Source organism: Strongylocentrotus purpuratus, unplaced genomic scaffold, assembly GCF_000002235.5.
Source record: "Strongylocentrotus purpuratus isolate Spur 01 unplaced genomic scaffold, Spur_5.0 spur5_contig_834, whole genome shotgun sequence".
Classification (NCBI taxonomy): Eukaryota; Metazoa; Echinodermata; class Echinoidea; order Camarodonta; family Strongylocentrotidae; genus Strongylocentrotus; species Strongylocentrotus purpuratus.
The window spans coordinates 490,001-501,927 of NW_022145540.1; the positions used below are offsets into that span (position 1 = coordinate 490,001).

At 37.0% G+C, this 11,927-nt stretch overlaps 1 protein-coding gene and 1 long non-coding RNA gene across 3 annotated transcripts in view; both read right to left on the reverse strand.

Annotated features, from left to right (window-relative positions):
- The window catches only part of LOC105444221 (zinc metalloproteinase nas-13-like), an 8,479-nt gene extending 7,475 nt beyond the window's left edge, over window positions 1-1,004 (reverse strand). Inside the window, exons 1-2 of the mRNA XM_030984911.1 lie at window positions 854-1,004; window positions 226-343 (exon numbers count right to left, since the gene is read on the reverse strand). Coding sequence (XP_030840771.1) covers window positions 226-343; window positions 854-902 — 167 coding nt within the window. The 5' untranslated portion in view covers window positions 903-1,004. The remainder of the gene's footprint in view (window positions 1-225; window positions 344-853) is intronic.
- A 1,343-nt stretch (window positions 1,005-2,347) lies between these two features.
- Window positions 2,348-5,064, reverse strand: LOC115923586. Of its 2 annotated transcripts, XR_004063977.1 has the most exons (3): window positions 4,708-5,064; window positions 3,518-3,574; window positions 2,348-2,375 (listed from the first exon to the last, which is right to left on the reverse strand). It is a non-coding gene; the product is annotated as an uncharacterized LOC115923586 (long non-coding RNA). The 2 variants fall into 2 exon arrangements; XR_004063973.1 differs by lacking the exon at window positions 2,348-2,375 and having other exon boundaries at window positions 3,491-3,574.
- Between the last annotated feature and the right edge of the window lie 6,863 nt (window positions 5,065-11,927).

An 11,927-nucleotide genomic window follows, 5' to 3' on the forward strand; every position in this document is an offset into this window, starting at 1 on the left:
TTGCTTATAACGGCGACCTTCTGCTTTCTTTCTTTATACACGCAATGGCCCAACGTATAAGTTTACTCTTACTCATGTATTATACATTTGTTTCTATATTTTGTATATTGTTTGCATACCTTATGTTTTATATAATTATCCATATTTGTTGTATAACTGATTTGTTTGATTGCAGAAAATAAAGTCTTTGAAATGAAAATGAAATGAAATAATCGCTCTACTTACCCGTTACCGGGGAAGATATAGATGTAGTCTGTTTCTCTTGTTCTCTCTACGAATCGGATGCAAGTGGTTTCATGGTAACGCTCCATAGCCCTCGTGATGCGAGCGCGAGTACCGTAATCTGCTCCATCGAAAAAATATGAAAAAGATAAGTAAATTGATACAAATACAAATATATGCTTGTAGTGTATGATAAAAATACAAATGTATACACTGTATGCTTGTAATGTAATGTGATGTTAACAGTTTATTGAACATGGTGACCATAAAAATTATGAACTGGGAATTCCACAATAGCCTATACTGTTTCACCAACCCTGTACAACACAGGGTTGGTGAAACATTTTGACCTCAATGTTTTATCACGCAGGATGTATCGGAATTCCGTATCATCGGATCTCACTTCCACCAAATCATTATGTCATTGTGTCAACTAGATATCAAAGTACAATTACATTACAAAGCAATAACATAGTATGTAGGTTACTTTCAATAATGATATATATCAGTGTATCTTAACCGGGGCCTCTTGACCCCCCCCCCCCCTAAAAAAAAATGCTTGCAGTTACATACATGTCGAAAACGCCCTATTGCATGATACCATTTAAGGCTATGTCAATGATTTCCTTACCGTATCGGTTGTCGATGACGTATGGAACCACACCGTTTACCCATCTCATACCGCGATCACGGAGAGCGTTTCGTTTGGCTCGACCGGTGCTGTTACATGGGACGGGAATATCTCCCTGCTCCAGACACAACTCTGAAGAAAAAAAGGGAGAAAAAAAATAGGAAATAAGGGTTACTGGTGTCGAAAAAAGCATGGAATGGGAAAGATTATAATTACTTAAATTATACTTAAATGCCTCGATACGAAATATTTAATTCACCCGTTACGAATAATTGTATTTCAATAGTCGGAATGCAAATTGAATATATTACGTGTTGTTGGGTTAGACAAGCCACAATGTTTGTCCCACCTAGCAACAGCTAATGTATGCAATTTAAATTCTGACTGTATTGAGATATATTTATTCGTAACATGTGAATGAAATAATTGAATTCGAGGAGCTTCACAAAGTTATATGACTAACTTTCGTTACATTACGAGCATGGCCTATTGGATAATACGATCGCAAAAACTTTCGAGAAATCAACTTAAGAACCATTTCAACATTCTAGTGGTAATCTCATGTAGACGTCATGTTCGGATTCATCATGGTTATGATGTTCGCACCTCTAAGGCTGTTGGAATTAATAATATACATAATTAGGTAAGAATATAAGATATACACTAGAGGAGAGAAAGAGATAGAGAGATAGGGGGAGGGGTGGAAGGGGGTGGTGCAAAGAAATGAGAGAATGAGAAAGGGAGACGTGAGAGTGCATTTGTGTGAGAGAGAGAGAGAGAGAGAGAAAGAAAAAAAAGAGAAGGTACAAATTAAGATACTCACCCGTATCGTTTATAGCTATATTTCTTGCCATAATGTTTGTAAATGCATCACCACTATTTGCAGTGCCAAAAGCCTGTATTTCTATATTTCGAAATGAAAACAAAAGGAGAAAATAAAAAAAACCCGTGAATAATTGATATTCATTGAATGTTAGGAAAAAAGTGTTTAAACATCGTCAATACTTCACTGTATATATGGGTGATATGTTGTGATCGAGATGGTTCACTTTGTAATACCAAAGAATTAGGATAACCCTTTGGTGTTAATGTACAATATTTTTCGGGTCATTTGGGTAGGACCTACATAATTATGTAGGTTAACTAATTGCATTAGGGAATACTTTCGAGTTGACAGTCAGATAAAATAAAAAATTATTAATGCTTCTAGAATTTTAAAATAATCACCGAATTTTAAAATAATCACCGAATTTTGCAAGAAAGCGATGAGAGTTTATGCAGTTATTGATTGACTCCCATGAACTTGACGTTAAACTGCATTTTCTAACTTTACTATTTCCATATTCAAGAAGATCGGGCAATCCATTCTAATCTTCAATAATATCAGATATATAAATTTATGATACACTGATCAATAGAAACACAATAATACAATCACAGAATCAATTATACAAAACAGAGTTATGTACAAGCAGATAATATTATGTAACTTACCTTCGAATGATGGTGGTACAACATCCATCTGATTGAAAAAAAGAAGGTAAAAAATGTATTGAAAAAATGATAATATACCACGTTTTTCACATTATACAGACATCAAGACTAGGCCTATGTAGAATAAGACAATTTCATTTAGTACATGTCATGTACATTCTACTCTGTAAATTAAACAGTTTCAGAACTTAGCTGATTATTTTAAACCAAACGATACAAAACAATACAATTATTTGTTATGCAGCTTATTGTGTATATCAAACAGAGTCTCATGTTGGAGAAAATTAGCGAGAGAAACTTCCAAGAAACATAATATAAGATCACAAAAAGTGAGACTATAGCGGGACTATAGAGGCTTATCAACATTGCCACCATTATATCGCTTGAAAAGTGCGTTATACATGTATTCTAATAATTTTTTTAGTTTTCATTCATTGACTCTCTAATTATTGATTCTCGGCAGATATCTATATCTATCTATATTTATTTTTATACCACGGTTATGGTGAAGTCAGAAGAAATGCCCAGCTTTTCTTCTATTTATAAAATCTTTATTCACATACAAAACCACGAATGACATCATACACAATCAATTACAACAAGCAAGTCATAAGTCATGTTTAAAGAAGATTAAATTATATATCTGTATTTATTTGAAAACAGATCATAAATGCATCTCCTGTAAATCATTAATTATCTTTATCCACTATTAGTATTCGCATCTATTTTCTTAGTTTCATTCTCTTCAAATTCTAGTATGTATTTTTCAACATAACATTATATGATGATAATATAGTTTGATCGAAACAACGTTGAGCATATTATACTTGAACAATTATTAATCTAGTAGTTAATTTCACCCCACATGACAATTGGTCGGCAGTTCCTTGTTTCGGATTTGCATCATTATCTTAATTGATGAATACAATTCGGAGAGTGTTGGGGCCGACTATATTATTGTTTCCTGCTTATATGTTGAAATTCTAGTTTCTGTTTTTAGCTTTACACACGCATAAAATGATTATCTTAAAAGGGATTTAGTAACGTTAACATAATTTCTGACGGATGGATAGAGGTTGGTGTCTATGTTGTTAACTTGTTACAAATCTGAATCCAAACACATGAATCGAGAGGTCAATGTTATTCCACGACCCTGCACGATATACTCACCCCACCATCGGGGACTCCCTGCGCGTTCAGAAACCCTGTCTTGTAGTTATACTCCGCCTGTGGGAAAGAAAGACAAAGTGAGAGAGTGAATGTTAGAACCAGGGAAGGGAGGAGGGAGTGAGAGAGCATGTGTGTGTGTGCATGAGAGAGAAAGAGAGAGAGAGAGAGAGAGAGAGAGAAGAGAGAGAGAGAGAAAGAAAGAAAAGAGAGAGAGAGAGAGAGAGAGAGAGAGAGCCCATGCAGAGAGCAGATGAGAGTTGTGAGGACCCGGCCCCCCCCCCCCCCCCACTCAGTGTTATTTAGGGTACGCATATGCTCGTACCCTCTTTTTGAAAGCACCCCCTATCTGAGGACTGCCAATATTTCCGAACCCCCCTTTCGCGGGATTTTCGCGGGCTTTTCCTGCCTTGGAGACCCCCCTAAATCAGGAAAAATGCTCAATGTACCCCCCTAAATTCGGAATAATTTATCAGGAGTCCAAAGATATGAGAGAAAAAAAGAAAAACACCCCCTTTTTAAAGAAATATCCGGGTGAAAAGTCAAATACACCCCTTTTTTTTTACAATTCTTGGGCCGGACTTTGTTGCACAAAAAGTACCCCTTTACCGGACATTTTGGCAACACGCATGCGGTCATTCCGACCTCTGAGTGGGGGGGGGGGGGGGGGGTGTGAGGAAGAGAACACTTCACTATAGCATTAGAGAAAAGGAAAGAGAACGCTTGAGCATGATGAGTCATCTTCAACTTATTTGAATACAAATCAGTTTCGAGGATCGATGTGCTTGCATTTTTCATATTCCATGCTCCGAATACCATAATTATCATTCCGCAATAATTCAAGTTTCGGAAAAAACTTGGTTTTTCTGTTTCCGACGGCCCTCATTTATATAAAACAATTGTCGAATACCGTGATTATAATTCCGCAATAATCAAAGTTTCGAATAAGTTGTTTTCGCTCCCTTCGTGATACTATTAAACAATCAAAACATGGCCACCACAGAACAAGTTGATCCGATTAAGAGAAAAACATAGAGAAACAGCAGAAAATTTTGATGAGCTACATATCATTTTAAAGATGCAAATCTACTCTTTCAGAATCAGACCTACACTAAAAAGTCAATATAAAGGGCAACAACTTAGAAAAAATTGATAAATATCGTAGAATGGCAAAAGCTGAAAATCATACTTACGTTTGCGGTGCCCATGAGCAAAACGCCCATGCACACAAAAATCACCGAGAGCTCCATCTTGCAAATTGCACACTAACTATATTGCACTCGAACTCCGTTGCCTTTTGCCAAGTTGTGAAAGTATATCCAGATCTATAATTGTTCTGCTGTTTGCCTCTTTTCTTTTTCACCTGCGATGCTATATTGTTACCTTTTTGCCACTTTTCTAAGCTGGTTCCTAAGTTTCAACTGATACTCTTTCAGAAATAGGACCTGTATTTATAGAGATCACAGAACTTTTTTTGACCCACAGTTCGACCGGTGATTTGTGACGACGCAGATTATTTCCCGTGGGCGATTTTCTGTTCTTCTCTCTGGAACCAAACTAACTACCAGTACCATTCCAGCCAAGCATCCTGGAGACGAAAGTGGTATACTAGTAGTTCTTTTCCCCGCCTACTTTTTAGTCTGTGTTTGCAGTCACATTAAATATTTCCGATCCATTTTCACGCTACTCCCGTGCCTTAATAAGCTGTGCTTGCTATTGAATTTCTCGATTCAAGTAAGCAATTATACTTAAATTAAAGCCCATATCAGGGATTTGCAATCCCTCAAAAACTTATATCAAAATTTACCTGTATAGCAGCAAGATGAGTTTATGAAAGTACATGTATAACTATGTCAAATTTCAGTTAAAAGGACGCTGTGGTTTTCTTTCTGAGTAAAATTTGAAGCCCTCATTTTGTTAACAACAAATGGGGTGAATAAAACACTGCCAGTAGCAAAATTAATATTTGAAAAGAAAAAAAAATGACTATAATGTTGCTGATAATGTGTATTTTGCCACCAGAGTTTAAGGAACATTTTCTATTATGATTTTGTTTTTACAACATTTTGGCCCTAATACAAGTTTTAAGATGTTTCTTGCAAGGCCCTTTAAAGATTGTCGATACTTTTATTGACTGTGTATAATATAATATATAATCAATACAACTATTTGTCATGTGTCTTAATTTCTCAACAGTGTACCGCAACATTGCTGCTTTATAAGCTGTAGTGCAGTTTCCAGTCAAGGAAAAGGTTTGAATGCCGAGACTAACGATACCTTTTCTTCAACCTCTCTCTTTTGACGCAGTGTAGTAGTATTCATGAGTTCTCAACCTTCTCTTTAAGTAAATTACGTCATTGGTCGTGAATGAATAATAGTCTATTTAGTCCAATAGTCTATTTCACCTTTGTTCTAGTGATTCATATATTTCGTACCTAACATTCTAACATTTTAACAGTCACAGACATAAAACAAAACTTTTAGACGCAATTACAATGCTTATTTTCAAGATAAAGGGATTCTTTTCTTTTAAAAGACAACATGAACTTGAGTATATATTTTTCATTTTGTTTAACGGGGGGGGGGGGGGGGGGGGGGGGTGTCTTGAGTCTAATGCATGTAGTGATACTCTTATTGTTGTTCATGATGTTTGCTTTTTTTTCTTCTTCACTTAAACATTAAATGCTGTCAAAACTGCCAAATATGCATAAAAGTTCAGAGTTATTATGCCACTAGTTTCTTGATAGTGTATTTAGAGCAAAATGTAAATTCGTTGACGTTTAAATATATTTTGATGCTTTCGTTAGGTAACTGAAATGTAATGCAAACACCCGAATATGTAGTCATTTATGAAAATGTCTATACTTTAATGTACCAAATGCATATTCATATTATAATAGTTTAAATAATATATTCATGAATTATTGTTATGTTCTTAAATTTCATGAAACAGCAAAAGATTTTATAGAATTTTCGGAGCCATATTACTTATTCAACCCATTGTTCATGTTATATGGTTATGCCTTCATATGATATTCATAAATTATCCTTTATCCTTTTAAAAAAAAACTAAACATTGCTGGTTCCTTGTGATTGAAGTTTTGTATTGAATAAAAACGCACATAAACAAATCATACAAAACATGATTTTTGAATAAAATCCATAACTTTTATTACAAATTGGATAAGATTGTACCTTTAAAGGTACTATGTCCCATTTGCAGGCCAAACAAATGCAAAATTTCAATTTCAAGGGCATTTGAAAGACAATACTAATTTAGGACTTTCCTCAAACAGAAAGGGCTTGAAAATGGCTTTTGGTGGGAAAAAAAATCGACTTAAGTGATTGTAATCACCCAAGTATTAGTCTGATTTTCAGACCCATTTACCGAATGTTCATACGTTTTGTGCTCCACAAAGATTCAATCAGTTTAATTATGGTCATTACAAGTAGTGGGTTACTATAAATCAAAATCACTCTTCAACCACTTGCAACCCATAGTTTGATACTTAGGTAGATTTGTTGGTCCGTGCTCAAATATATTTCCATATAAAGTAAAAACTTGTGATTATAACTTATAATTTTAAGAAAATGAGTCAGACCAGGTGTTTTAACCATTCTAATCTTTTTAATTATTAAAAAAGAAGAGAACCTCACACATCCTTTCGTGCCACTTGTTCTTAGCAATGGTAAATTTCCGAGAAATATTTCCATTTTCTCTAAACGTGGTGAACGTGGGTTAGTAATGAGTCAAATATCCGCCGAGAAGTCCAAACGCAATGAGACAGAAGGCGACATGTCGGTGGCTTTGTAGTGGCGTATCCATTCCTCGGCTTCCGGAGGGGAGAAGTGGGGGGGGGGGGGGGGGGGATTTCCTAGCATTTTTGTGATATCTTTACAATAGTATCGTGTCAGTAGTAACTAGAATAAACAATTTGATTTGATGATCAATGGTGATCTATATATATCATGTATATATTCCAGCATGAAAATATTCGTTCCAATGCAGTGTAATTCGTAACAGTTGTGGGCGATTTTTATTTTATCTTGATTTACCTTACAATAATTTACCACTTCACCGTAAAAGAAAGATATAAACTTATCTTCGTGGTTAAAAATTTATGGGAGGGGCAAATGCCCCGTGCCCCTTAAAAAACGATGGTGCACCTTGGTGCAGGGAGTCCAGGTGATACGATGGACTGTCATGGGATCGGTTATCCTGTTACAAAGCCTCACACTGGATTAAAGTTACTATGTCCCTTTTGCAGCCAACATCAAATTCTGTAGAAGTTTGCAGGAATTATGAATATGCCATGTAGGTCCTATTTGTCAAATGTAAACGTTGGCAGTGTCCTAGTTTTCAAATTGTGCAAGAAAACCCGTTTATCTTCTAGACTTCACTGTCATACACTATTGAGTGACGGACTGACATCTGTTTTTCTTTGGTAATAACATACTTAAAATGAGCTGTAACAGGTACATGAGCATTTGTCTATACATCAATCTATTAACATCTAAAGTTTCTATATCCTTTCGTCTAAGAAGGATAATTGAGCATTTGAAAAAAGACATTCATTTGTACGCATTTTTATTAACTCTATAGTTATTCTCTCATCGCACTTGATAGCATTGGTCTCCTGGCGAGGGAGGGAAGCGAGAGAACACAGTTTTAAGACTTTGAGTCCTACTAATAACCAGTAATGGTGTAGTATGTATTAAAACATTGACTATAATTAATATATATATCAACAAATCTCTTTTTTGGTTTAGTTTAAAAGGCTAGATCTGCCCCATCGGCTAATATTTATCATGAAGATATTATTAAACAGAGCATTATCAAGACTTAACTTTTCTTCAGCCCCTCTCTCTGTCTCTGTCTGTCTACCTGTCTGTCTATCTATCTGTCTGTCTGTCTGTCCGTCTCTGTCTCTCCTCTCCCCTCTTTCCCTCCCAGCTAACTCTCTCTACCCATATCCTCTATCCATTTGATTCTCTTCCTCTATTTATCTGTCTCTCTCTTGCTCTCTCTCTTGCTCTCTCTCTTGCTCTCTCTCTTGCTCTCTCTTTCTCTCTTTCTCTCTGTCTCTCTCTCATTCTCTCTTTTTCTTCTTCTTCTTCATGTTTATTTCGTCTAGTATCGAAGGATTACCTAAGCATTACAACAATAATGACAAGTACCCGGATATCCTCGAACTTCCAAACACTCTATGCAATAATATTGCACGATAAAGCCTTAGACCTCCAATCGGCATTCTGATACCGCGTTTTAACATATATCCGTCCCTCGGATAGGACATTAAATGGAGGCCCCGTGTATAGATGTGTCACCAATACTCACCATCTTTGCACGTTAAGAACCAACTGCACTATTCGTACAAGAGTAGGGGGGAACTCTGCTGTAGTGGGCCACCTGCACAATCCCAACCAGTTATTCTGGCCGGGGAGGAGAGACCCGAGTGTTACAGTGATTCAGTTCACGTTTTGCCTCCAAGGCTCACATGACGCCCAAAACATAATAATTTCAATAAATTTTAAAACAAAATCAGTCGAAATTAGGCGGGCAAAATGGCATAATCGGCAGAATAAACATTTTTTCATATATTTCTGCATATAGGCATGAATGGGCTGGTATATTTTGACTCTGGCTGCAGGATCTATTTTGGGCCAGAAATCTCAAAGCAAAAATATACCACTTTTCAGACATGGGTAGGCTATATATACCTACATTGTGATTACATTATCAGAGATGATTGCAATATTTGTTTCTCATTACACATTATACATAGTTTGCAGTTGGGTGTGAAGGTCTGAAAATACATTTGCGAGCGAGGAAATTTTTTAAGATTGGTGAGGTCGCAGTGCAAAAAATAACATCTTATAAAGAGGAAAAACCCAAGAAGAATGAAAAGACCTTTAATAAGTAACATAATAATATCATCTATAAATGCGAGCGAGTGTAGCGAGCAAGCTTTTGGGGAAATTGCTCTTAGTCGCTTGAAATTAGGGGCATGTTTAATGATGAGAGGAAAAGGGGACACTTATCAAAAGGGATAAGTCAGTTATTGGAAAAATAAAAGGAACACGTGTCAAAGTACAAAAGTAGTTATTTAAAGGGGAAGGGGCACTTTTTACAAAGGAAAAGTGGGCACTTGTCAAAGTTAAAGAGGCACCTCTCAGATTTGAATAGGGTAATTATCAGAGATGAAAGGGGCACTTCTCGTACCTGATAAGGGGCACTTACTAGAGATAATTAAGGGCACTTATGAGAACGGAAATTAATGCAAAGGAAAATGGGAACTTGTCAAAGAAAAAGGGACACTTTTGGGGTACTTGAAAAAGCGTTGGGGTCATCCCTGCTCTCCCCGGAGGGCCGCCTCTGACTGTAAGCCTGTAGATATATGTGTGCACAATTTTAGTGTTAATGGACTTTAAATTCCAATGTAGAGGTTCCGTTGTTAGTGCAGAACCTTGAGACTGATGCAAATTTATTTAATATGAAAGATTCAGACCAGAGACAAAGTCCTGTTTTGTTAGATTGTAATTTGTTGTACCAATTGAGAGACATGGTCAGGCATGCTATGTGGCTTGGTAGTGAAGCTTGGATGGTAACGATGCAGTGATTACTGAAACCTCACAAAACCTGAAGGTTCGGGTAATGCTACGGTCACAAAGGTTCATACGAACGATAATTTCATACGAATCTACTGGTTTTCCATTGTCTTCCCGAGTTTCCATCGTCTGAAAATCGTTCGTACGGCGTTCGTAGCAGTTCGTAATGGCATTTGTGACCGCGGGCTTTAGTGAACAAGCATGGGATAACAAAACCCATTAATGGTAGAACTGGGAGGAGGCCTTTAATTAATCGTTCATTCTAGACAAGTCCAAGTCGTTGTTTGTCAATCGAGGACCCCTCCAAATGCTTTGAGGGGCAAGTTGGTTATAGAACATGGGAACCTTAAGAGAGGCATGTTTTATGATGCATGTGAGAATAGTAAGACAGTAAGACGGTAAGACAGTGAAGGTCATTGTAGGAAACCTTAAAAGTCAACCGTTAGTCACCCCCTCCCCCTTTTAGTGAGCTGGCGGAAATTACGGGAGTGTCCTTTTCTAGCGAGATTGTACTTGAGCAAGAGGGTTGCAGTATTCAGGTCTCTGTTCGTAGTATGTTAGCAAAATCAGTGGAGGGTCCAGGGAGGGGGGCCCAGGGGGCCCGCCCCCCCCCCCCTGGAAAAAAAAGGAAAAAAAAAAGAAGGAAAAAAAAAGAAGGAAAAAAAAGAAGGAAAAAAAAGAAGGAAAAAAAAAAGAAGGAAAAAAAAGAAGGAAATAAAAGGGGAAAGATATCAAAGGTATTAAAATATGCTCATCTGACCGTAGTTAAATGCCTAAAACCCCTTGATTTCCGGTGGCTCTGCCCCCTGGACTCCACCTACTGCCCTAAGGCGAATGGCTGGATGCTAATCTGACGGCAATTTAATGATTAGAACCCCTGACCTTCTGGGGTCTCGGCCCCCTGGACCTCACGCCAATTAGTGTTCGCCAGTGTCACAAATAAGGTATAAAAATATGTTCATCTGACCGCAATTAAATGCCTAAAATCCCTAAGTTTCCGGGGCTTTACCCCCTCGACCCCACCAGGGGCCCTAAGTAGGCTGATCACAGTGCATGCATATACATTCTGCCGTGCACGTCAGTGCACAGCAATAGCAAATCTATGCTGAGAAGCCATTTTTCAACTTATGATTTAAAAAATTCAAAAACATGTAACAACATAATTTTTTCACAGATATTTCAGTCATTCTTTTAACCCACTATACTTAAATCCTGTGGGTGTGGGTATTAGGGAAAGTATTTATTTTATTTTTTTAAAAAGGGATGTTTTTGACACCGCGCAAATTGGGCCAGTGGGTGTGTGCAATCACCACGGACAATACTGCACTAAATATCCCGGCAGATTGGAAAAAACTCCCCTGTAAAAAATGGACTTGCCACCAATGTTTCATTCACTGGATTTCAATGACCTTACCATATATGGTACCTGTGACCTTTCCCTGGCTACCCCAGCAACAGGTACATCGGAATTTTGTTTCTACACGAAGTTACATTGAGTTGAATGAATTTTCAGAAAATGCTCATAAATCCGTAAATATTGCCCGATTTTCAAATCCTAAACTGGTTTTCAGTAGTTTAACATCCATAGTTTCTTGCCACATGCTCCGATTTTTAATCCATCGAGTGAAACATTACTGGAAATTGCTGCGAAAGTTCAGCTCATCATTTTATTCAGCAAATGCAAGCATCTACAAAGCTCAAACTTTCTACAGTTGTTTTATATAGATCAGGAAGTTAGGTGAGAAGGAAAAAAAATATATAAACATTGTCTAATTTGCATAACGGTGTTGCGAATATGTAATTA